Below are 27,053 nucleotides of genomic sequence, written 5' to 3'. Positions count from 1 at the left end.
TTTGGAGGCCAGATTTGAAATGTGGTTTTCCCAGCAAAGATCATGGCAAATAGTGAGACCCAAAAGCTTGAGTGACAGAACTTCTTGGAGAGGATTATTCAGAAAGTGGATGGGAGGGTTGTCCAGTCGGTCTTTTCGGAGAGACATCGTAAGAGTGTGAGATTTATCAGGATTGAAAGACATGTTCCATTTGTTTGACCAGTCTGTGATTTTGTAAAGGTCTGCAGAGAGTGAGGAGGCTGCAGACTGCCGATCTGAGGGATGAGGAATGGAGCGACAGAGAGTAGAGTCGTCAGCAAAGAGATAGAGAGGATTTTCAAGAGAGTCAGAGAGATCATTGATGAAGACCAGAAAAAGCACAGGGCCCAGAACACTACCTTGGGGAACTCCAGCCTGAACATGAAGAGGAGATGAGAGAAACCCATTCAGGGCCACACGTTGACTAGAGACTAGAGAGGACTAGAGAGGAAGTCCACCAGCCATGCGTGGAGATTTCCATGGATACCAACGGAGGAGAGTTTGGTGAGCAGAGCGGGGTGCCAGACCGTATCGAAGGCACGTGATATGTCAAGGGAGACAGCTCTAATTTCCTGTTTGGCATTGAGGACCTCCATCCATTGTTGAGACAGCAGAAACAGCATGTCCAGAGTAGAGTGACCTGGTCTGAAACCAAATTGTTGATCAGAGATCAAGCCATTGGAGAAGAGGAAAGATTTCATATCCGAAGCAATGATGGATTCCATGACTTTGCTGGTAATTGGGAGAAGGCTGATTGGTCTGTAGTTGCTAGGATCTGTTTTTGCACCTTTTTGTGTAAAGCGGTGATGTTGGCTGATTTCCAAGCAGATGGCAGATGACCTTGAGCAAAAGAGAGGGTGAAGAGAACAGAGTGAGGGAGTGAAAGAGTGGAAGAACAGGATTTTAGGACCCGTGGGCTGATGCCGTCAGGTCCAGTTGCAGAATCAGAGTCGAGGGTTGACAGAAACTTTTCCACCTTGTCAGGAGGAAAGGTCACAGAGTCCAGGAGCAGCTGGGTACGACTGGGTACGGTGGGTACAGAGAGGGTTGGGTTTGGGACACAAGATTTAGAGGCAAACACAGAGTTGAGGCATTCAGCTTTTTCACGTGCGGAGTCAGCCGTTAAGCCGTTTGAGGTGAGGGAGGGGATGGAGGGGGAACAAACACCAGAAACAGATTTGACCAGACGCCACCAGGATTTGGAAGAGGGAGACAGATAAGAGAGTTCGGTCTTGAGAACGGTGAGATAGTGTTTCCTGGCTCTCCTGAGGGTGGACACACACTTGTTTCGGGCTTTGTGAAAGGAAATGAGATTTCCTTCCGTTGGATTTGCTTTCCAGGAGACGAAAGCAAGTTGTTAGGGTTGTTACGAAAGCAATTTCTACCACCGGTTCGTGCCTCGCGCCGCCCAACTCATGCGCCCCCTGTACGAAGCCCTCCGGGGCAAGCCGGCCAAGCACGTCGTCGCCTGGACCACAGAGATGGACGTAGCGTTCACGGGCGCTAAGCTGGCCCTTGCCAACGCGACCATACTGGCGCACATTGTGCTCGACGCACCCATCGCCCTCATCATGGACGCTTCCGACTATGCGGTGGGCGCCATGCACGAACAGTGGGTGAACGGAGCTTGGCAACCGCTGGCCTTCTTCAGCCGGCAGCTTCGCCCTAACGAGCGCAAGTATAGCGCTTTCGACCGCGAGCTCCTCGGCCTTTACCTGGCTGTTCGCCACTTCCGCCATCTTTTGGAGGGCCGCAGAAAATCACAGAAAATACATTGTTTATATGAACCCTCATTATTAAGCCCTATTCTATCACAATGGTGGCAGATTTCTAAATTATCATATGGAGAGTCTGGAAATTCGAAATCTCCTTCTATCATATTTAAACAGTAAATTTTTACTTAAACTAAACGCAAGTTTTTTTTAGCTAATAAATACAATGTTTCAAAGCACAAAAGAGAAATTTCAATCAATCTACTTCGGTGGAAGATATAGAAAAATATGTCAAAGATGTTAAATTGAACAAAGATAAATATGGAAATTTTTGGGTAAAACCAGTTATGGAAAATAACATGAGCCCCTCTATTTCATTTAAAGGAAGAGCTCTAACTATACCTGGAAAGACATCCATTAAAGTAAATCTAACAAAAGTTTCTCCTCTACTCCTGGCAATTTATTCAAAGCTTGAAAAAGGTCTCCGCGTTGATGAGCCGACGCCATTTGACGTCGACCAAAAGCCCATGCGCGCAAAGAAAATCTGCACCCAGCAAGGCCATGGGCACGTTTGCCGTGATGAAGTCCCACCTGAAGCGCTGGACCCCGAAGCAGAATGCGATGCTGTGCGAACCGAAGGTGCGGATGGAGGAACCGTTTGCGGCGACCAAAGCGGGGCCGCAAAGCGCGGCCTGTTTGTCCTCCACCGAGGCGGGTATCACGCTCAGCTGAGCGCCGGTGTCACACAAAAAACGCCGCCCGGACTCCGTGTCCGTGATAAACAGAAGGCTGCCTGAATGGCCGACGCTAATGGCAGGCAGCGAGCGCCGGCCTGGTCGTTTCCCGATCTGCCGAAAGTGCACGGTGGGCGGAACATTCTGGACTTCTGCCCGAACCTGGCATGGTAATAGCACATGGTCCGCTCTGGTGGAGGCTCCGGCGGTCGCGTCGGGTTCGGTCGATGGAGCGTCGCGGCGGCCGCTGCTGCCAGTGGCACTGACTCGGCCGGTGGAGGCGCCGGTCGTGGCGCGGGCATTGCCTCGGTCAGCCCAGGGTCCCAGGCGGCCGCTCCGACGTGTCGCCTGGCAGAGCAAAATTTATCGGCCTCCTTGGCCAGGGCGCGAGGCTCCGTGATGGGCGAATTCGCCAAAGCTAACCGTACCTGCCCGGGTAGCTGCTGGAGGAACAGCTCGCGGAAGAGGAAGTCCGGGCTGTGGTCACTGAGAAGAGCAAGCATGTGGTCCATGCTTTCGGACGGACGGGCCTCGCCCAGCTCCAGGAGGTCGAGTAGTTGTCGTGCCCGTTCGGTCTCCGTGAGTCCAAACGCACCAAGGAGTAGGTCTTTGAGCGCGCCGTATTTGTTGGCGTCCGGCGGGTGCTGTAGGAAGCTCAGAACCCGGGAAGCGGAGGAGGCGTTGAGCGCGGAGACCACGTGGTGGTAGCGCGTTGTGTCCTCCGTAATGTTCCGCAGGGCGAATTGAGAATCCGCTTGAGCAAACCAAACAGCCGCGTGAGATTCCCAAAAGCCCGGGAGCTTCAAAGCTACAGCTGACTCCATCGCCGTGTTCGTAGAAAGGGGTCACCAATTGTGGGAGGTGTGCTCGCACGATAAAATCGGACAAAATGGACGACGCCAGGAATTAGGTTTCTCTGAGCTATTTATTCCCAGCTCACTCAAACGAACTCCAAAGCACTGAATCAGCCCATCGAACGGGCGGCAATATATATTTCAGAAACTCAACACACAAAAGCCACGCCTCTCAGGCGGGGCGTGGTATGCAAATAGATAAGCCACGCCTCTCAACGGGGCATGGTATGCAAGGCAAGCGTTCGCCCGGTAAAGGCAAGTCACAACACACCCGGGCGAGTCCGGACACGTGACCGCTCGCCGGTTGCGTCATCGGCCGGTGCAGGGTAATTGTGTCATGCTACCGGTAACCGCTACAATGTGTTGTTTAAGGGTGGATGACCGATTAAAAGATTTTCCACAACTTATGCATTTGTATGGGCGTTCACCATTGTGAATCATCATGTGTTGTTTAAGGGTGGATGAATGCTTAAAAGATTTTCCACAACTTGTGCATTTGTATGGGCGTTCACCATTGTGAATCATCATGTGTTGTTTAAGGGTGGATGAATGATTAAAAGATTTTCCACAACTGATACATTTGTATGGGCGTTCACCATTGTGAATCATCATGTGTTGTTTAAGGGTGGATGATTGACTAAAAGATTTCCCACAACTTGTGCATTTGTATGGGCGTTCACCATTGTGAATCATCATGTGTTGTTTAAGGGTGGATGACCGATTAAAAGATTTCCCACAACTTGTGCATTTGTATGGGCGTTCACCGTTGTGAATCATCATGTGTTGTTTAAGGGTGTATGATTGACTGAAAGATTTCCCACAACTTGTGCATTTGTATGGGCGTTCACCATTGTGAATCATCATGTGTTGTTTAAGGGTGGATGACAGATTAAAAGATTTTCCACAACTTGTGCATTTGTGTGGGCGTTCACCATTGTGAATTGTCATATGTGATTTAAGGGTGGATGACAGATTAAAAGATTTTCCACAACTTGTGCATTTGTATGGGCGTTCACCATTGTGAATCATCATGTGCCTTGTAAGGGTGGATGACAGATTAAAAGATTTTCCACAACTGATGCATTTGTATGGGCGTTCCCCATTGTGAATCATCATGTGTTGTTTAAGGGTGGATGACCGATTAAAAGATTTCCCACAACTTGTGCATTTGTATGGGCGTTCACCATTGTGAATCATCATGTGTTGTTTAAGGGTGGATGACAGATTAAAAGATTTTCCACAACTTGTGCATTTGTGTGGGCGTTCACCATTGTGAATCGTCATGTGTGATTTAAGGGTGGATGACAGATTAAAAGATTTTCCACAACTTGTGCATTTGTATGGGCGTTCATCATTGTGAATCATCATGTGCATTTTAAGGGTGTATGCCAGATTAAAAGATTTTCCACAACTGATGCATTTGTATGGGCGTTCCCCACTGTGAATCATCATGTGTTGTTTCAGGTGGGATGACCGATTAAAAGATTTTCCACAACGTGTGCATTTGTGTGATCGTTCATCATTGTGAATTATCATGTGCCTTTTAAGGTTGGATGACCGATTAAAAGATTTTCCACAACTTGTGCATTTGTATGGGCGTTCATCATTGTGAATTATCATGTGCCTTTTAAGGGTGGATGACAGATTAAAAGATTTTCCACAACATATGCATTTGTATGGGAGTTCGTCTTTCTCTCCTTTGTGAGCCTGATGAAAATTATTATGTGCAAACAATTCATTCTTCCTTTTGTTGTGTTTGTAAAAAGTCCTCTTGTTTGTTTCAGTTGGCGGGTCCTGCGGTCCTGTGTCTACGCTGTTCATAAAAGTAGGTGCAGTCTCTCTTGTAGATTCAATGGAAACACCTGTAAATACAACATCACATGACATGTAAAAAATCAGATTTTGTTCAATACTCGCAATATAATTCTGACAAACGTACGCAAACATGTACATTTGTATTTGTTCGACTGGAAAAACGAAAAAATTATTGTTGATGTAAATATACAGTGCTGTGTAAAACTTTGGGTTTAACCCAAGATATTCATACTGTTGCGGTTTTAGTAAACTGCTGAAACAATGGCAACCACCATACAGTTCCATTAGTGTGATTCTTTCCATGGTATAGAATAGCTCCTTCCCCTTTGTCGTGGGTTCGAGTGTCATAAAATGCGTTGGTGAAGGTTTAGAGAGGCTTTTTCACTCGTTTTCCTTGGGGGTAATTGTTTCATGTGCGCAGCACTTCTCGTCCCATATATGTGATCCACGTTTTAATCTGGGAAGATTGTTTCATGCACGTGAGCAGCGAGTGTATCCCTCATTGGGCCAAAATGTATTTGAAATGACAAGCTAAATAAAACCAAACCGTCACCTCCTCAATTTCCTCCAGATCTTTCCTTTATACCCTACGTGAAAGTACATCCCAATCACCGTTATTAATACAGAATTTTTTTCGATGCACTTTCATTTCCAACACACATTAAAAGCCATTGCAAAAGTATTATACACACGGCAGAGAGACTATCATTCCTCGACTAACTGGCTCATTCAGTCCGGACTGCATCAAGCGGTAAAGCTCGGCCGCCCTCATGAAATATCTAATTAAGATAAGATTGGTGCATATCCCGAAGATCATGTAGCATTCAGTTAAACGGCATTACACCATAGACATTGAAGCAAGTGGTTCACTGATTGGCACTCGCGCTTGATTATCAACCTGCTGTGGCACAAAGTTATTCAAGTGCGGTAGCCTCAGGCCCTGAAAGTTTGAGGGGAACCGCTGTCGGACAACATGGACGTCAGACATTTACATTTCGCTGTCGGACAATATGGACCAACTTCGATCAACTCATCCAAACTCTCTCTTCCTCATATGTGGCGACTTCAACTGTCATCATGCCAGCTGGGTGGGTGTGCGTTCTTCTCTCACCAGCCATGGCACCTCAGCAAAGGACTTCTGCGGCTCTTTGGGACTGACACAATCTGTCAAATTTCCCGACACGGATCTCAGTCAATGGAGTATCTTCTCTTCTCGACTTGGTTCTGACAAACTTCGCTGCAAATGTCTGCTGCTCTTCTTCTGCTCCAATCGGTTCTTCTGATCATGTGCTTGTTAAAGTGGACATCTCTCTGGCCATTCTCAGAGAGCCTCTTCAGCGCCGACGAGTCTGGCATTTCACTCAGGCTGACTGGCACGGTCTGCAAGCAGCCATCAATCATCTGGACTGGTCTCCCATCTCTACTGCCTCTGACATCAATTCTTCCTGGGAATTTTTTTTTTTTTGGATGATGCGATACATGCAGAAACGACGACGTGCAGGCAGGCATTTGCCAATCCATGCACATGTGCACATGAACACGTCAATCGGTTCGTCGACGCTGGATGCCGCTCGTCCGAGCCGGCATCGTCGTCATGTTTCACCGTTGCCATGTTGCGTTGGTTGTTTTACACAGTAAAGGAATAATCACATAAATAACACCGAAAGGCAAAGGAAGCACGCGACCACAGCACAGGACAAAATGCATATGGCGTCGCCTTTGTTTTGAATGAGAACCAGCAGGTACGCATACGTACATTTTTTTATATTTTAACGTGCTTTTTATTGTATTTTAAATTGTTTTTTTAGCTTCTTTTATTAATTTTTATGTACTATTTTATTTATTTTAAATATCTTTTTTTCACGTCCTCCTATTGTTACATATTTATGTGAATGTATGTGAATTACTATTCAGGTCCTTGCTTATCAATGTGTAGTCGATTAAGGGTTGTTGTGGTTGGAGGGTCAGGAGCCCTTCTGGGAAAAAGGAGACCGGAAACGGAAGAAGAAAAGACATGAGGTCCGGGAGAAGCGACGATTCTTCTTCTTCCTCGCCCAGCTCCGAGGAGAGTGGGGATCGAGATTGAGCAGCGTGGAAAAGCTGCGTTCCCAAGCCCGTCTGGCGAGAGGAGTTACCGGGACGTGTAGCTACCCTTTTGACACGTCAAGTTGCCGTGGGTCCGTGCACGGACCCAGCGTCCGGCACAGTTCGCCGCACCGTCTACAAGGACGCATACGGGTCGCACTTTGGGGCCTCGCGCGCGTTGCAAGCGGCGCTTGCTTTGCCCGCTTCGCTTGGCCAGGAGGGGTGTGCTGCAGCCGTGGTTCCCGGTACGGTACGTGCCCGGTGGAAGCACGTCCGCCCGGGGTTCGTTCAACCGCCCGTGTGCGGCGAAGCCGACCATCATCTTGGTCAGGAGGGGCCCAGAGACATTGTGAGGGACAGAGACCAAAGGGGTCGTGAGTACCCAAGGGGTCGGGAGTGGGGAAAGGGGACACACGTATGTAAGATGGCCATCTTAATCATCTCAGGGATTGATTGTTGATTGTGGATTGTTGATGGTTGATTGCTCGGGGAATATATCATCGATTATTCCGGATCCTTGGTGTGGGGTTTTTTCTTGGTTGGAATTCATATTGATTGCGTTACGAAAGCGCATACATAATAAATCTTTCTGGCGGAGTTCCTCTCACGGTCCGGGGGTCACAGAGACCAGGTAGTCACCGGGAGGACCACGTAACACTATTATGATGTTGGAGTGACGTAAAGTCGCACATAATGACGTTCGCTGAACTGAAATTTACTCTAGAAGAGTGGCATAAAGTCGGATTTGACGTAGGTCGAAATGGCATAAAACGTGGTATTGCTGTATATATATATATATATATATATATATATATATATATATATATATATATATATATATATATATATATATATATATATATATATCAGTCACTTTGCGATTTCATACCATCAGTGGTGAACCACCATTAAGGTATCCCATCCAGCTATGCTGTACCTTAATGGGAGCGATAAGTGCCATCTGCCACATGGCACATTACCTCTGGTATCCACTCATATGGAATCCCCTGGATGCAGCCGGGAGCAAACCAATCCAAATATATGTGCAGTTCTCCAGCTTTCAATGAGCGCAAGTAATGACGTCACTGCCATGTACATACGCTCTGCCTGTCAAGCTCTCAAGAGAACCCTCTGACAGAGCAGAATTTTGATCTTAGTTCAGATACTGTCATAAGTGTATGTAAAACTCACAGTTACCGACCTGGTTTCACCCTTTTGGGGCTCATCAGGGCAATGCAGTGAGCACTGCATACACTTATGACTCTGAAAACCTTTCGGTTATATACCAGTCACTTTGCGATTTCATACCATCAGTGGTGAACCGCCATTAAGGTCCTTAATGGCTCCCTCGCACACGCGCTACGACCGACTCACTCTCGACAGCGCACTCTTTCCTCGGCGCGCACTTTTTCCTCACACACCCCAGAGTCGGACATTCTCGCACACCTCCTCCTTCGCACACCGTACTTGTCGCACACTTCTCCAATGGCCTTTCACGAACACCCAGATCCAAATCAATCCCCAAGCCGACTGAAGCTTTCCTCACATCATATACATTGCCGAATATTTCGCCACTCACCTTGGCACCTCGTCTCCGCACCTCCTTCACCACCTGCAAACTCTTTATTTGGTTAGCGAGCACATCATTATGAGTTGAGCACCGACCTTGTACATATTCCATCACCTCCTCCTGTATTTCTCTCTTAGTTTCTGTCCGTCTCTTCTTAATTTCACTCACCTCTTCTTCCACTTCCTCTAATTTTTGCTTCACCTCTTTTATTTCCCGGTGCGTTTCCTCAAATTCGTCCTCTAAGGCTACCTTGACCGTCTCTATGTGCGTCCTCACCTCTCGGTCCTTCGTCTCCATTACTTCTGTCACCTTTTCCAACCTCATTGTCAGTCCCTCACGTACCATCTGACATTGCCTCTGTGTCGCTATCAAGTCATTTTTTATGTCATTTTGTGTTGCCTTTAACCCTCCTAGTACCGCAGTGTTCCTTTGAACCTGCTCCACTAACTCCGTCTGTCCCTCCGTCAGCTGTTCCACCTCCTCCGTCAGGTCCTCTATGCCCCCTTGTAACTTGGCCGTATTATTCCTCACCTCTTTCTCTATACGCTTTTCGCCTCGCTTTACCTCCTCACTTACACCTCGTCGTATCTCCTCCTTCATCTCCTCCCTCTCTTTTGTAGATGCTGCCCTCATCTGTCCCAATTCATCCCTCTGAGCATCCAATATGGTTTCGACCCCGATTTTCACCTCCTCTATCTGCTCTCCCATTTGTTTAATTTCTCGGGCGGATTGCTCCCCTATCTCCCGCAATTTGTCTTCCATCCTATTTTCTAACCCCCTTAACCCGTTTTTCACCCCCTCTAACTGATTCTCCTGGGCAGCCATTCTATTTTCCACCCCCGTTAACCCATTCTTTACCTCTTTTATCCCATTGTCTAACCCCTCAAATTTTTTTTCTAATCCCTCACCGGTACCCCTCGCTTCGTCCCTCATTACCCCCAGTTGCTCACTCTGAGCCTTCGCTTCGTCCCTTATTTGCTCACTATTAGCCCTCGCTTCGTCCCTTATCCGCTCACCCTGAGCATCCATCCGGTTCCCCAAGTCCTTCCTCAGGTCTTCACTTGTCTGGACCATGAGCGCCCTTATTTGTATCATAAAGAGGTCCCAATTCACCGGTGCTGCTACGGTCATGGGCGCCGCCAGATTTGGTGCCGCTGTAACTGCGTGCGCCAAGGCGCCATTTTGCGCGCCCGTAACCTCGTGCGCGAGAGCGCCATTTTGCGCGTCTGAAACCTCCGCAACCACATTGCCATTTTTCTCCTCCCTTTCCTCCACATACATTTCCCCAAGGTCCTGGGTCGATTCTACCCCGTCTATCTGTATCTCTCCCACCGGCATCCCGTCGCCTTGACCAGCCATGGCACGATTTCAAAATTCGGGTTTTGCTTTTTAACACAAATTTCCAGCAGCTTGTAATTTTGAGCGCGTTAAGCGCGCTTCGGGCCTCGTATCTCACTCCCCGACACCAATTTGTTACGTGTGGTGAGTGTTACGGCGGAAGTAACGGGAGAGTGTGCGCAAGAGGATGCGCGAGAAAGGTGTGTAACGGACAGGTGCATGAGGAAAGAGTGCGCTGTCGAGAGTAAGGGTGAGTGCGCTGTCAAGAGTGGTGGTGAGAGTAGTAAGAGTGACACGGAGCGTGAGTTGGTTGTGACAGGTGAGAAAGGAAGCACACCTGGAATGGTAGAGCGTGTGTGGGAATGCACGCTGGAATTGGTAGTGAGGCACATGGTTGGGTGTGCGAGTGAGAGCACACCTGTGATTGTCACAGAGGAGGTGACCGAGGAGGGGGCGCGAAGAGGTGTGTTGGCGAGGTGTGCGAGCGACGAATGTGTGCCAAGGTGTTCGGTGGTCAGGTGTGTGACCAAGTCTGTGAGCGGAATGAGTGTACCTGGGTGTGTAAGAGAAGGTGCAATGACGAGGAGCATGGGAACAGCTGGATGTATGAGCAAGGAACGGGCTGCTGGGTGTAAGCATGCAGGTGAGGCATCGACGGTAACCGGGTTAGCGGTTAGAGTGACTTATAGCCGAATCGGGCCCTCGGTGCGTGCCGGGTTTTGCGTGCCGCGAGGACTAGGCGGGGATCCGAACCACGGCGGGTTCGAAAGGACCGCCGTACGCGATCCACGCTGGGCATCGCTTTGAACAGCCGCGTCCGTGCTCCACTAGGCAGAGCGGGCAGCCCGATAAGAAGGGTCGTCATGGCGACCCCTTTTTGTTGACGCGTTCCGGCAGGTCGAGATCGGGCCATGGGATGGCTCCGTGCCGAGGTGGTGCGTGGGATCTCGGCCCGGGTAAGCGTCCTTCCCTGCACCGAGTGTCGGACGTATCCAGCCGCCGGCACCAAACAACCCGCATTCATTGCTTGGCTTTACGAAGCCGAGCTCTGGAAGTAAATTGGCGCACCGAGAGGCACTAGTAAGTAGACGGGTGATGAGGATAGTGGTCTGGACCCGAAATTAGAAAAACGAAATTTGATGATTGGCAAAGGATTGGCAGAGTGATTGGTAATGGTACAGTGATTGGCAGATGATTGGCAAATTTTTGATTGGCTGAAATTTGGTGAGCAAAATTGGTAGTGGAACGTCCCCGATGTGGTGGGATGGCAACTCTGTCATCCCTCACAGAGGGGGGCAAAGGAGCACTAGTTTATGGGGTTGATGGCAGTGAAAACGAGCCCGGGAGGGTTAGGATATATCGTGTGTAGGGATCTAGCGAAGATGACATTAGGTAACGTTAAGATTAGTTAGTGACTGATACCTGTAGTGGGGACGCAGGTAGATTAGTGTGGATGATAATGACGTGGTATGTGCTTAGTTTAAAGGGAAGATGGGGAGCACTAAGTTAGCAGGGCAACAGGTAGTTCAGATGATGCCGTGTGAGTGTTGGAGGTGTATTCAAGTGTATTGAGCAGTGTGTGAGGATTGAACAGGTGTGATTGCACAGGTGTGCAACTGAACAGGTGTATGGAGCAGTGTTTGAGTGATGGTGATGGTGAAGGCGATGTGTGTTGTGTTGACCAACTGGTCCAGGAAGAGGAGGAGGGTGCAGGTGGCACCAGGTGTGATTGCACAGGTGTGCAACAACAGGTGTATGGAGAATGGTTGTGTGAAATACATGGAGTGTGGAGTATATGGAGTATTGGAATGGATGGTCGTGGAGTGAGTAGGGTGGAAACTATGGAGTGGAATGGATGGTGTGAAGGTGTGAATGGGGGAAGAGTGGACCCCCATCACGGATACCCGGGGCGGGTAGTGTAACGGTTAGGTAGAGGGTACAGGTAAATTGTGGTTGGATATTGGCATCTGTGGTGCGGGTGAAAGAATGGAATATGGATGGGTGCATTCGTGTTGTGGAAATGGCTGGGCATGTAGCCTGTTAGTGTGTGTAGTTGGTTTGGGCACTCCACCACTGTGAGGATGTCGGCCAGGTGAGGCCGCGGGTGGGCTCTGGGAGCCGGTAGTAGTTGTTGTGGATGGGGCCCGAGGATCCGGAGGACGGACCCGGGTAGCCCAGTGCCAGAGGGCACCGAGTGGGGTGACAGAGCCAGGAGGGGCCTTCCCCAGTTAGATAGGTTAGGGTGAGGAGCTAGGTAAGCTCGGGTGGCAACTACAGTGGTGGAGGTGTGCAGGTGGGTAGACCTGCTGGGAGAGCTACACGCCCCAGCCCAGAAATTGTGCAAGGGCACCGGGAGATGAATCGGGGGAGTGAGACCCCAAATTGAGCAGCACCACAGTTTGGTCAATGGGAATTTGGTTTTTAGAACCCACAGTGTAAGTTGGCCAATGGATTGGCAGGGAAAGACCCCGGGTAGTGTAACGTGTGTTAAAGTCATTTAGAGGATAGTTAGGATTGGAGTCTCCTCGCACCATCTGCATCCACTCACCTGAGGTGACGTAACTCCACACCATGCCATGTTTAATTATTTTTATGTGCAAATGTTTTGGATTGTGAGACGCATCATGACGTGGGTGTGACATTGTGCTTGATGTTCCATCTCTCCCTCCTTATGAGGATTGATGATGAATTGGTGATGGCAAATTTTGGATCGTGGGATTGTGAAGACGAATTTGGTATAAGGGAAATATGGGAAGACGTGACGGTAGTGACGAATTTGTAAATGTGTAGATTTTGTAAATATGGGATAAGGGCAAGGGTCGTGTAGGTGACAGGGGGGGTGACGTACGGTAGGGACGAGCTTTCTCATTTCGCTCTCCGTATGCATTTCGCCTTGCATTGCCTTATTGATGTGTACCCTTGTGACCTTACCCCTCGCTCATTTGTCTCGTCCCCCTTTTGTCTCCCACATGACCTGTGCACCATTGGGCACCGAGGGGAGCGTGCGTGAGTCGGCCATTGTGCGCTCGGAACTCTCAGAACCAGCTGTCTGCATCGATGCACCACATTATGGACCACATGCCTGTGGCCGAGCACCACGTATGGACCCCATGGGTTGGGGCATGGCCCCTCTGCTGGAACCGGCCATGAGGGCCCGAAATCTTGCTGGCGGATCTTGGCCACAGGGCACCGATGCCCCACAGGTGAACCACACGTAGTCGGCCTGGTGGGCCATAAATAAATATAAAGGACACGTTGGGTGCAAGTTTTAATACAAATAGGCCACCAGCAAAGAAAATGACAACTGGAAGAAATAATAATAGCCAGCAGAGGGAGCCGAAGAGCAAGAGATCACCTGCAGGGTTAGGGATTGTTGTTTTTATTTTCATTGAACAATGGTGACTGCACCAATTGGTGCTTGGGGGTGTATTGGTGCATTTTTGGGTGCTTTCATGGTGCGTCGATGCAGAGCAGACTGTCTCCCCCCCAGAATACAGGTCCTGGGTTAGTTTTGTAAATAAAAGTAGTGTCAACTGTAAATAATGCTCCCCACCGTCAGTGTGTAGTTTGAAGACCATTCCGCAATTCGGTTAGCTGTGGGCGTAAGTCTGTTAGGCAGGGTGCAATGGAGCAGCGGGACACATTTATTTATGTTTTAAAACTGTCGCACTCAGGGTCAGGTTAAAAGTAGAGGGAACTACACCTACGTGTCACACTAAATTTAAGTTGTAGGCCCGGGACGTGCCTAAGAGGAGGAGGGTGCAGTGTTGTGGATATGAGAATGGTTTTTTAAAATTTATTGCATAGTAGATTGTTGTAAATATCACCCTCTGTAAAATGTAATGATTCCTTGTAAATACCTCCGTAGTGTAAAGAAAAAAAGGGCGTCTCGGTAGTTATTCCATAAACACCACATTGCAGGACCCGATAAAACCCTTGTTCAGTAGCTTATATCTTATTATGTGTCTTAGGGTAAGGCTGTGTCTCCCATTAATTTAAATACTCCATTGCACCAAGTGAAATAAGAGTAGATCCCCTTTCATTTCATTTCAATGGCCAACTGCATTTTGGGCGGTTTTCTTCAACCACCATTGGCCACGAGGCAGGGTTGGGGAAGAAAGGCGGGTCCCCACCTCATCAGAGAGGGGAGGAGTGGCCCGGCCCCGAACAACCAACCAAGCACGAGGGGTTTGATTTGAGAGGGCGGAGGAAGAGCGATCGGGGAGGTTCGCAAAGGTTCAAGGGTGGGGCTATATATAACCCATGAGAGATGCCCCCACAAAAGAGATGCGCTTTTACTGAGACAAGGAGATGAGTCTGAAAAGAGAGGTCCATGACAAGAGCTGAGTTGGTCGTCAGGGGTGGTCAGTGGTTGCGTTGAGTGATTGCGTTGGAGAAAGAGTGGTTGGACAAAAGAAAGAGAGAGGAGAGAACCCGTCACGCCAGACCCCCCACCAGTGCGTCGGCTCCGACCGTGATCCGACCCGTGATCCCGCGCACACGACAGGATCGGTGGCATCAGCGGCCGTCGAGGTCCAGCCCGACGTCCCGTGCGGGATCAAGCTCCAGCCAGCTCCGTGCCGTCCTCCCCCTCCAGCCACACACCTCCTTCCAGCCAATCCACTCTGCAATTCCCCGTGTGAGTCGTCTTTGTTTGTTCTGTCCTGGGTAGTAACTAAGTCTGTATAAGCTCGTAATTTTCACTGTGTCACCTGCGTCTCATGTCCCCTGTAAATAATCGTGACTGCTCTTTTTGCTTATGTGTGTAAATAGTAATAAATCCCGTTACTCTTCTGTACGTCTTCTTCCTCTTTGCATTCGGTCGCTTTAGAGTTTTCCAGATTGAGTAGCTGTGGCGCGATACGGCCAACGTTGGGTGAATCGGGTTTAGTGGGGAACAACTGTTCAGCCGCGGTTATACCTCCGCTCGGTAAAATAACATCCTAATCCGCGGACCGTAACATATATATATATATATATATATATATATATATATATATATATATATATATATATATATATATATATATATATATATATATATATATATATATATATGTATATACATACATATATGTATATGCATATATATATATATATGCATATATATATATATATATGCATATATATATATGCATATATATATATATATATATATATGTATATATATATATATATGCATATATACACAAAGAATTAAGTTAAGCACCCCCCCCGTTTTTTTACAACCTCGCACATTACAAGTTTGTTGTCGTCAAAACAGTGTAATATACCCATGATATTGCTATATTTTCTGGAGAAGTGATATTATGGTCACATAAAAACATAACAATCATGCCGTTTTCAATATTTTATTCTGAATAATTTAAGGTGAAATTTTTTGGGAATTTTAGGCATATTTTCACCTCAATTTAAGTATGGAGCTATAGGTCCATCACGGACAGTGTGGATGACGTTTATGTTTTCTAACGTACAGTCATTGTTCTGAGAAGACCTCTAGCGATCTTTGCGTCAATAACGTGTGTAGGACCCACGTGATCGGATCACTGACTCAACCCTACGTCTCATAGACCCTGTAAGCCGTCGTATGCGTTGCTGTGGCAGGTTGTTCCATTCCCGATGTAATGCACGTTCCAATTCATCCAGATTGGCTATTGGAGGGACCATCTTCGCAATTTGTCGTCCCAACATGTCCCAAACGTGCTCGAGGGGGTTCAACCTGCCACAGCAACGCATACGACGGCTTACAGGGTCTATGAGACGTAGGGTTGAGTCAGTGATCCGATCACGTGGGTCCTACACACGTTATTGACGCAAAGATCGCTAGAGGTCTTCTCAGAACAATGACTGTACGTTAGAAAACATAAACGTCATCCACACTGTCCGTGATGGACCTATAGCTCCATACTTAAATTGAGGTGAAAATATGCCTAAAATTCCCAAAAAATTTCACCTTAAATTATTCAGAATAAAATATTGAAAACGGCATGATTGTTATGTTTTTATGTGACCATAATATCACTTCTCCAGAAAATATAGCAATATCATGGGTATATTACACTGTTTTGACGACAACAAACTTGTAATGTGCGAGGTTGTAAAAAAACGGGGGGGGGGTGCTTAACTTAATTCTTTGTGTATATATATATATATACATATATATATATATATGCATATATATATATATATGCATATATATATATATATGCATATATATATATATATATGCATATATATATATGCGCATATATATATATATGCATATATATATATATGCATATATATATATATGCATATATATATATATGCATATATATATATATATATATGCATATATATATATATATATATATGCATATATATATATATATGCATATATATATATATGCATATATATATATATGCATATATATATATATGCATATATATATATATGCATATATATATATATATGCATATATATATATATATATATGCATATATATATATATATATGCATATATATATATATATATATGCATATATATATATATATGCATATATATATATATATGCATATATATATATATATATGCATATATATATATATATGCATATATATATATATATGCATATATATATATATATATATATATATATATATATATATATGTCGCGTAACCGTGATTAACACCACAGTTACGGATGACCGATTTGCGAGACTTTAACTCCCGAGGCGAACACTCAATGGCGGACTCAAGTTCAACACCAACGCGCGGAATGGCGGGGCGCAGCGAAGGCTCCGCAACCTTATCTATTAAAATCAAACACCCAGGAAAACTGCGTTCAGATATTATGTACAAAAAGTAATATAAGGGTTTATTAGGAAAAGTAAAGCCAGTGAAAAAGCCCGCCGGTAAATCTAATAATTCTAATAAACCTAAATCGGGACGTCCCCACACGACTGACAGCAAACACAAACGAGGGAGATTAATCACGAAAATAACACGTCCCGTCGTTCAAAATATACGCGGAGATCGGGCTTATCTGTCTTTGTCGTCTTGTATTGTTGGTGTCCAGCACCGCTCCTTCCGGCCCGATCGCACACCACGAGGCCCCTCGCTCCAAGCACCACGCGTCCGACGCAGGCCAGCGGCTCCACTTGACCAGGGACAGGAAGGACTCCTTTCAACTCCACTCGACTCGACGCGGGAGTGCTGGCAGCCAAGTGCCAACGAACTGCTCAGTGCCAACTGGGTGTGCTCTCGTGTGTCTCCTGCGACTCCCTACAACCCGAACTGCACTCGAACTGCGACTGGAATGGCGTGTCCTCTCCAACTCTCCACCACCGCTCAACTCTCTGGTGCCTGCCTGCGTCTGCCAGTGCCTGCCACGAACTCAACTCAACTCTCGAAATGGCGTCCGACCGTCGCCTATATTGGTGGCCGATGACGTCACATTGCGCACTCCTCAGCCAATCAAAGCCTCCCGCGACTCCTGACATCTCCCCCGTTACGCGACCCTGCGGTCCTGGCATAACACGTGCCGGCCAGGTTTGTAGGCCTTTGGAGGTGTACACGGTGGCGGCCAATCGTGGTGGTGTTTTTGCCCTGGTTTCCTGTCAATTTAATACGAAGTCCTTGTCAGGGAAAGGGGATTATTTAATGTTGCGCTAAGGACCTAACTAATGTTTATGTGGTTTGCAGTGCCATAAAGGACAAAGGTTTGATTACTAGGTGATACTCACAGGGGCGTTACCTTTAATCCCTCACTATTTAACACTCGAATCTCCAGGTAGATCCACACTCATACATCTTACCCCGACAACCGCCTGAACATCAATAACTTATTACATGTAGAGTCCCTGTCACGACAGCCGAATACCTACCTATTCAGATCTACCTAGCTCTAGATGTTGCATTACCAAATTCATAACACAGCCCCCCCCCTGGAACCGTAGCTCCTGCAAGGTTCACCGCAGGGCTACCATTCCAGCCTTAACACTTACTGTCACACACTTAATTAACCTACGAAATAAATCAGGAAGGGCTGTGGGAAGTGAGTCGGACTACCTACCTACACTTCCTTAACATGCTGAACCCCTTAACCATCATGCAAGTATGTACATCTTCTTCGTTGTTCCTGTGGAGGGAGGAAACAACAACACACAACACTAACTTAACCACAAAACTTAACCATCTTTCCAAAACTCAAAACTCTAACCTTTGTACATACCCCGGTCTACAGACCGCGTCCCCCGGTGGATGCCACAAGACTCAACCTTACCTGCGGGCCATCCCCAATGCATCCCCCTAAATTTCCACGGGCCCTGTCCAGATGTTACAGGTGAGTGACACGGCTCGGTGGATTTCGCCCACATTCATGCTACACAGACCCCTTAACCACTCATTCTCATTCCATAGGTCATCAAGGCATTTCAAAAATCAATAAGGTTCTTATTTCAATACACCCCCTGCAGGACCATGGCATTGATGTCATTCACGTGTGTGTGCATTCCTCAACTAGGCAGCGGGGAGGTACCGCACAAAAAGATGGTGGGGGGCACATCAGGCTGTGGTGCCCGCAGTCCCAAAAACAAGTCAACCGACTTACAAGTTCATTGCCCCCCCCCCCCTTTACCTCTTGGCCCCATGACAGCCCAACAGCCCCTTTCCGCCGTTACCTCGCCGGTGAGGGTCTCCACACACACCAGGCTCCTTTGCCTCCTGCTTTCGCGCAGCAACACGGGTCACCGGGGGACTTCCTCACCCCGCGGCGCCCAACCAGACCCTCCACCGACGAGCTCCAATTTCCAGTTACCACCGGCTGCCAGGGGTAATTGCCGCAGAGGGGGGCCCGCAGGCATCGCTCCTCAGAGCTTGCTCTGTACCTGCGGACACACACACCTTCCCCACCCATGGTCCCCAAAACACACTTCCTCCCCCGCTGCCATTCAATTCTCCACACAACTCAGCACAATTCAGTACAATTCATAGATGGTGTAAAAGGTGTTACAAGGCTTGCCATGGCCTGCCAATGTGAAATCCCATTCACAGTTCGAATCATTGAATCCTTACACATTTCCATTAGCACATTTCCAAAAAGCACAATTATCGCCCCTCATTATCTCCAATAATCATCACTCACTCTCCAGGTTCCACTCTCACGACCACATCAAAACACCTAACCACAATACAAAAACATACGCCACCCACAAGACACTGTGGCTCCCATTCCATCCCCTCACCGGCCATGTCATCACTCACACCCGCCTCCCAACTCCAATTTACATGTCCCCAATTTCCAAAGCAAATCCTGAAGCCTGGGACAGTACTCCTCAAAACACTCACCTCAAGTGCAGGTAGTTGCAGGTTGGTCAGGTTCAAGAGTGCCATCCACCACACCTAATTTCCCCCTCACCCTTCCAATCCACTCCGGAGCCTCCCGACCCATGTAGGAGCTCAATCTATCCCCGTGAACTATCTGTGGAAGGGCATGCGGGCCCATCTGAATTTTGAACACCACATCAGTCACCTGCCGAAGCACCACCCCAGGGCCCTTCCAAGGTGAAGTGAGTTTTGGGCACACCCCCTTCCTTCTCCGGGGCCAGTAGAGCCAAACAAGGTCTCCAGGAAGGAAACGAGGTGTGTGAGCCCGAGCGTCATACCGCGTTTTCATCTGCGAAGAAGCCAAGCCAATTTGCTTCCTCGCAAACTCATGAGCCTTTTCCATGCTCGCTTTCAAATTGGTTGCATAGCTCTCCACAGTTGGCTCACCCGGTTCCCCTGGTGACGGTCCCATCAACAAATCTGTGGGGACTCGCATCTCCCTACCGAACATCAACAAGGCGGGGGTGCACCGAGTGGTCGCATGCTGGGCGGTCCGGTATGCCATCAATATAAAGGGAAGGTGCTCGTCCCAATCCTGTTGGTTTTCAGATGTAAAGAGGGCCAATTGTGTCAACAGTGTCCGGTTGAACCTCTCTACCATCCCATCCGATTGAGGCCTCAGGGGAGTCGTCCGGGTCTTATGAATTTGGAGGAGCTCGCACACCGACCGCAGGAGGGCAGATTCAAAGTTCCGGCCCTGGTCAGTGTGTAGCTCCCTTGGGACGCCAAATCGGGAGAAGAATCCCTCAACTAGAACTTGAGCTACCAGCCGGGCTTCCTGGTTGGGCAATGGGTAGGCCTCTGGCCACTTGGTGAAGTAATCCATTGCCACCATAATGTACCGATTCCCTCGGCGGGTGGCTGGCAGGGGCCCCACCACATCTACTGCCACCCGCTCGAGCGGTGCCCCGACATTGTACACCTGGAGCGGGGCCTTGCGCGCCCGTGGGGGTCCCTTCTTACCGCGGCAGAGGTCGCAGGATCTCACCCAATTTTGAATGTCTCTGCCCGAATTCACCCAGTAGAACCTCTGTCGTAATTTGGACAAAGTCTTGGCCACGCCCAAATGTCCCATTGTCCTAGTCCCATGCACGTGCCCCATAACCACTTCCTTCAATTTGTTAGGTACAATTATCAACCAGGAAGCTACATCACCCATTGGTGTCACCCACTTTCTGAACAAATAGCCCTCTTTCAACCCCAACATCTGCCACTGTGCCCAGTAGGCCTTTACCTGGGCTCCGTGTGGAGCAATCTCCTCCCAAGAGGGTCTTTTGTCCTCCTCTAGCCAATGAAAAAGGGGCCCCAAAACGGGATCCTCCCTTTGACTCTCTTGCCAATTCACATCGCCCAATTCCTGTGGGGGTTGTGGCAAAGTTCGCCTGGTCACTCTCGCTGCATATAGGCATGCATCAATTTGGCCCTGCCCAATTGGATCCTTGGCTTCTTGTCTATCACAAAATTTACACTGTGCCTCCCAACAGGGGCGCCGAGAGAGAGCGTCTGCATTGGCATGTGCTTTGCCAGGCCGATGTTGCACAGTGAAATTATACTGCTGCAGCCTCTCAAGCCACCTTGCAATTTGTCCCTCCGGCTCTTTGAACCGAAGGAGCCATTGCAAGGAGGCATGATCCACTCGGATCACAAACTCCCTCCCATAAAGGTAAGGGTGAAAGTGTCCAACTGCAGACAGCAAGGCCAATAGTTCTTTGCGGGTAACGCAATAATTTCGTTCGGGCCTCGAAAGTGCCCGACTGTAATACGCAATAGCCCTCTCGACTCCCTGTTGCATTTGTGACAACACAGCTCCCAATCCCTCCTGGCTCGCATCTGTGTCCAGGATGTAATTGCCATCATCCGTTGGGTATGCCAAAACTGGGGCCTCCACCAGACGTTGTTTTAAGTGACTGAATGCCTCGATGCAGCTCTCTGACCATACAAATTTGGCTCCTTTCTCTGTCAATTTGTGCAAAGGTCTTGCAATTTCCGCGAAATTTGCCACAAATCTCCTGTAGTACGAGCAGAGGCCCAAAAATCCTCGGACCTCCCTTACATTTTTAGGGGCGGGCCACTCTTGTACAGATTTTACCTTTCCTGGGTCAGTGGCCACGCCGCTCTCACTGATCACGTGACCCAGGTAAGTCACTTCCCTCCTGAAAATTTCACACTTGCTCGGATTTAATTTCAACCCGGCACCCCTTAATCTCCCAAATACGTCTGACAAATTTTCGACAGCCTGTTCAAATGTGGGAGCGTGGACCAATACATCATCCAAATAGACGAGGCAAGTCTGCCACGGTAAGCCAATTAAAACACGTTCCATCAGACGCTCAAACGTGGCAGGGGCATTGCACAATCCAAAGGGCATGACGACAAACTGCCAGAGACCCTTTCCTGTGGTGAACGCCGTTTTCTCCCTCGCCTCTTTATCCATTTCCACCTGCCAATAACCGCTCTTTAAATCCAACGTGGAGAACCACGTTGAGCCTGAAACGGCATCGAGGGTGTCATCGATCCTTGGCAGGGGATACGAGTCCTTGAGTGTCACATGATTGAGCTGGCGGTAGTCCACACAGAACCGAGTGGTCCCGTCCTTCTTCTTCACCAGCACAATGGGTGACACCCAAGGACTCACCGAGGGCTCGATAAATCCGGCTCTTTCCATTTTGCTCACCTGTTCCTCTGCCTCCTCCTTCTTAGCGAAAGGGAGCCGCCTCGGCGGTTGGCGAACAGGCCGAGCCTCGCCAGTGCTAATTTTGTGCCTGACGAGACTCGTGCGTCCAACATCCTCGGGGGAGAGAGAAAAAACACCCAAGTTCTTACCAACCAAATTGTGCAACGTCTCTACCTGCTCCGATGTTAGGCCCTCTTCAGAGCGTGTCATCATGTCCCGCACTCCCTCTGACCAATCACATTTCCCCAAATTTTGCCCTCCTTCCGGCTGTACTGGCAAGCATGTGGATCCACCTCCTCCGGTGACCTCTACTACACTACTGCATTTGGCTACGATGGCTCCGCCCCTTATAGTGCGGGGGCTGTCGGACAAGTTGAGCAGCCTGACTGCCAGCATAGGCCCACGGGTGTCTATGAGGGTGCGACCCACCATTAATTCCTCCGTCCCCTGCGAGGACCACGACTCCACTAGCCCCAGCTGGCCAATGGGTTGAGCACCTGCTGCTAACTCTGCCATCACGACTCTCTCGGACCTGGGAGGCACGGTCACAGTGCGCGGCACCTCCAGCCACGTCCCCTGCACCTCCTCGTCATCCCCCAGTCCCATTAACTGCAGCCTCTCGGTGCCCAACCACATATGACCACGCCCAAGGTCTAATTGGCAGTCATGTTCCACCAGGAAACTCAGTCCCAACAGACACTGATCGCACACCCCCGCCACCCACACAACCACGCTGACCTCCAGGCCACCCAACTCCATCCTCACCACTCCGCGTCCCAATATCGGTGCCGTTGCCCCCGTAGCCAGTTGAAGGCTGTGTCCTTCTACCCTATCAATTTTGTCCCAGCCTCCAACACTCTGGTCTAGCACACCCGGATTGATAATGGTGTCACTGGCTCCAGTGTCCACCACAGCCTCACAAAATTCTCCCTCAATTTTGCATCTAACCCTTAGATTACCCGTGCCAATTTGTCCGCAATTCACTACTTCCACCAAAGGAGGGCGCTTCTCCACACACTTGCCAGCCGAGCATGGCCCCGTATGCTCGGCTCGTTCTAGTTTCCCGCACACTCTACCTCTATTGGCCCAGGCGGAGGTGGTGGTCCTCTGTCTGGCATCTGTGGACCTACTGGGGGCCCCCTCCTTTCTGGACTGCGAAGCCTGTCAGGAGGTGGGGGCCCATATGGTTGCCGACAATTCCTCTGACTGTGCCCTCTTCTCCCACATCTAAAACAAGTCCCCAAGAACGGACCCCTCTGGTAGCCAGGTGGAGCCCCCCTTTCTCCCGGCCCAGCCCGATAAAAATCAGGCCGTCCTGATGGCCAACCTGGACCACCCTGTCGTGACTCGCTCCCTGCAATTTGTCCCCCCATCAAATTTGTCAGCTGGCGGCTGATTCCCCTTAACATTCGCCCGATGTCATCCTCTGGCTTTTCCCGATCCCGCACCTCGGTCTGCCGTACCGTCACAGGTGCCCTCTCCGATGCGCGGTTCGACCTTCTCAAAAAGGTCAGTCTCGCCACGCATTCCGCTGCCCGGTGCACCGTGGGTGGGTCCTGTAACTCCACCAACGTCCGGACCTCAGGATCAGGGAGAGCCGCCATAAATTTTTCTATCGCCAGCTTGTCCCACGCCTGTGCTGGTAGGTCCCTGTATGCTATCCTCACAGACTGGTATATATCCTGGGCCAGCTCCTGCAACGTCTCATTAGGCTTTTGCCTGCGATGCAGCAGCTGTGCCCTGACCAGGTCGCACCTTGCGCCTGTCCCGTACCTGTTATTTAAGGCCTCACAAATGGCCTTGCTGGTCAATATTCCCTCTGGGACTACGTTCAACACGTCGGCGGCTGACCCACGCAGTGTCGCCACCAGATTCCCCATGCGCTCCCGCTCTCCCCAACCATTGAGCTGAGACACGCACTCAAATTGTGTCAGGAAAGCCTCGAGGCTCCCTGATCCGTCAAAATGTACGAGGGGGATTGTTTTTCCAGAGACTCTATTCCCCGATTCCTCTCTGTCCAAATCCAGTCCGGGGCCAAAACACCCCCCCAACTGGGTATTCCGTTTCGGAGCCTCTGGTGTCCAAATGTGGCTCGTGGTGAGGGTCTCCTGGGTCACCTTAATCTGGTCCTGAAAATGTTTAACCGACCTACTCACCTCTTCCTTCAGGCTCTCTTGAACCCGACCAACCTCCTTCTTGATGGTATTGTCCCAGATCTCCAGTCGCTCCTGCATAAAATCACTCACCCTTTCATTATCCATTAGTGGCCCCCACAGGCCTTTCTCAATTAACCCTTGCTCCTGCTCTTTTATGCGGGTTTCCAACCCCCTCACCTCCTCGGCCAATTTGCCCCCTTGTCGGTTGAGCAATCCCCATTCCTCACTCTGCTGTAGCATTCTGGCATCCACCCGGCCCCGATAGCCTTCCAGGTCCCCATTTGCTTTATCAATTCGAGCATTTGTGGCACCAATCTGACCCTCCAACTTTTCCCCCATTTGGACAGCCTGCGTCACGCCCTCCTCTATTTTTGACATTAATTCTTCCCGTTTCAATTCAATTTCCACCCCTATGGCTTTTTCCATCTCCCCCATTTGAGTTTCTACTTTACCCTCAAATTTCCCCAGTCTGTCCGTAATTTGGTTTTGCACTCTCCCTTCTATGCCATCAATTCGTTCCCCCAGCTGCTGTGCCATTTCCCCAATTTTTTCTTCCAATTGTTCATTCCTTTCCTTTATTTCATTCCTCCATTCCTTCCCCTGGGACTCCATTTTATTTTCCATCCCTTCAATTTTATTTTCCAACCCACTTTTCATTTCTCCCATTTGTTCCTCCAATCGATCACTCATTCCCTTCATTCCTTCCCTACATTCCTTCCCCTGGGACTCACTCTGAGCCCTCATGTCTTTTATTAAATTTACTATGGTCTGGAGATCTATCGGGGCCGTCCCAACGGCGGGGAAAGTTCCAACGCTATCCTCCTTATCCCCCATTTCCGGCTCACTCCCGACGCTGACGGAGGCCTCGCTGCGCACCTCCATTTCGTCGACCTCCGACATCCGCCTTTCGGAAGGTTGTTTCCCGCGCGCGTATTTATTTTAATACCAAAAACACAATTTAAATTTGACGAAGACGCGATATCGCGCTCCGTATGCCCAATTGATTATTAAATTTCTCCGCCTCGCCTATACAAATTTTGCGTTCGAACGTCGGACGCAATGTACGCCCGACCGTGTCGATGTCTCGCCGCGGACAAAAAAATTTGTCCGACGGGTTCAAATCCTACACTCCTGACACCACTTGTCGCGTAACCGTGATTAACACCACAGTTACGGATGACCGATTTGCGAGACTTTAACTCCCGAGGCGAACACTCAATGGCGGACTCAAGTTCAACACCAACGCGCGGAATGGCGGGGCGCAGCGAAGGCTCCGCAACCTTATCTATTAAAATCAAACACCCAGGAAAACTGCGTTCAGATATTATGTACAAAAAGTAATATAAGGGTTTATTAGGAAAAGTAAAGCCAGTGAAAAAGCCCGCCGGTAAATCTAATAATTCTAATAAACCTAAATCGGGACGTCCCCACACGACTGACAGCAAACACAAACGAGGGAGATTAATCACGAAAATAACACGTCCCGTCGTTCAAAATATACGCGGAGATCGGGCTTATCTGTCTTTGTCGTCTTGTATTGTTGGTGTCCAGCACCGCTCCTTCCGGCCCGATCGCACACCACGAGGCCCCTCGCTCCAAGCACCACGCGTCCGACGCAGGCCAGCGGCTCCACTTGACCAGGGACAGGAAGGACTCCTTTCAACTCCACTCGACTCGACGCGGGAGTGCTGGCAGCCAAGTGCCAACGAACTGCTCAGTGCCAACTGGGTGTGCTCTCGTGTGTCTCCTGCGACTCCCTACAACCCGAACTGCACTCGAACTGCGACTGGAATGGCGTGTCCTCTCCAACTCTCCACCACCGCTCAACTCTCTGGTGCCTGCCTGCGTCTGCCAGTGCCTGCCACGAACTCAACTCAACTCTCGAAATGGCGTCCGACCGTCGCCTATATTGGTGGCCGATGACGTCACATTGCGCACTCCTCAGCCAATCAAAGCCTCCCGCGACTCCTGACATCTCCCCCGTTACGCGACCCTGCGGTCCTGGCATAACACGTGCCGGCCAGGTTTGTAGGCCTTTGGAGGTGTACACGGTGGCGGCCAATCGTGGTGGTGTTTTTGCCCTGGTTTCCTGTCAATTTAATACGAAGTCCTTGTCAGGGAAAGGGGATTATTTAATGTTGCGCTAAGGACCTAACTAATGTTTATGTGGTTTGCAGTGCCATAAAGGACAAAGGTTTGATTACTAGGTGATACTCACAGGGGCGTTACCTTTAATCCCTCACTATTTAACACTCGAATCTCCAGGTAGATCCACACTCATACATCTTACCCCGACAACCGCCTGAACATCAATAACTTATTACATGTAGAGTCCCTGTCACGACAGCCGAATACCTACCTATTCAGATCTACCTAGCTCTAGATGTTGCATTACCAAATTCATAACAATATATATATATATATATATATATATATATATATATATATATATATATATATATATATATATTGTTACGGATCGCGGTTTAGATGTTACTTTGGGCCGAGCGGATGGTCCAACCGCGACCGTTACAGGATCCCCAATTGGCCCGACTCCCCCAACGTTGACCAGATCGCACCACAGATATTCAATCGGGAAACCTCTAAAGCGACCGAAAGAGAAAGAAGAGAGAAGAAGACAGAGTACGGAGGAAGAACAGATTTATTATACACACAAAAGCAAAAAGAAGGAGCGACCAAAGTTATTTACAAGCAATGGATGGAAGAAG

At 48.9% G+C, this 27,053-nt stretch overlaps 1 protein-coding gene across 1 annotated transcript in view; it reads right to left on the bottom strand.

The window, feature by feature from the left end:
• Positions 1-3,557: 3,557 nt before the first annotated feature.
• LOC137427337 (uncharacterized) overlaps positions 3,558-27,053 on the bottom strand; it is a 385,725-nt gene continuing 362,229 nt past the window's right edge. The window contains exon 16 of the mRNA XM_078777386.1: positions 3,558-4,770. Within this exon, the coding sequence (XP_078633512.1) occupies positions 3,628-4,770 (1,143 nt within the window). The 3' untranslated portion in view covers positions 3,558-3,627. The remainder of the gene's footprint in view (positions 4,771-27,053) is intronic.

This window comes from Myxine glutinosa, chromosome 5, assembly GCF_964187855.1.
Source record: "Myxine glutinosa chromosome 5, kmMyxGlut1.1, whole genome shotgun sequence".
NCBI lineage: Eukaryota > Metazoa > Chordata > Myxini > Myxiniformes > Myxinidae > Myxine > Myxine glutinosa.
Note: the sequence above shows the minus strand (reverse complement) of the source record. Positions and strands in the feature narration are given on the sequence as shown.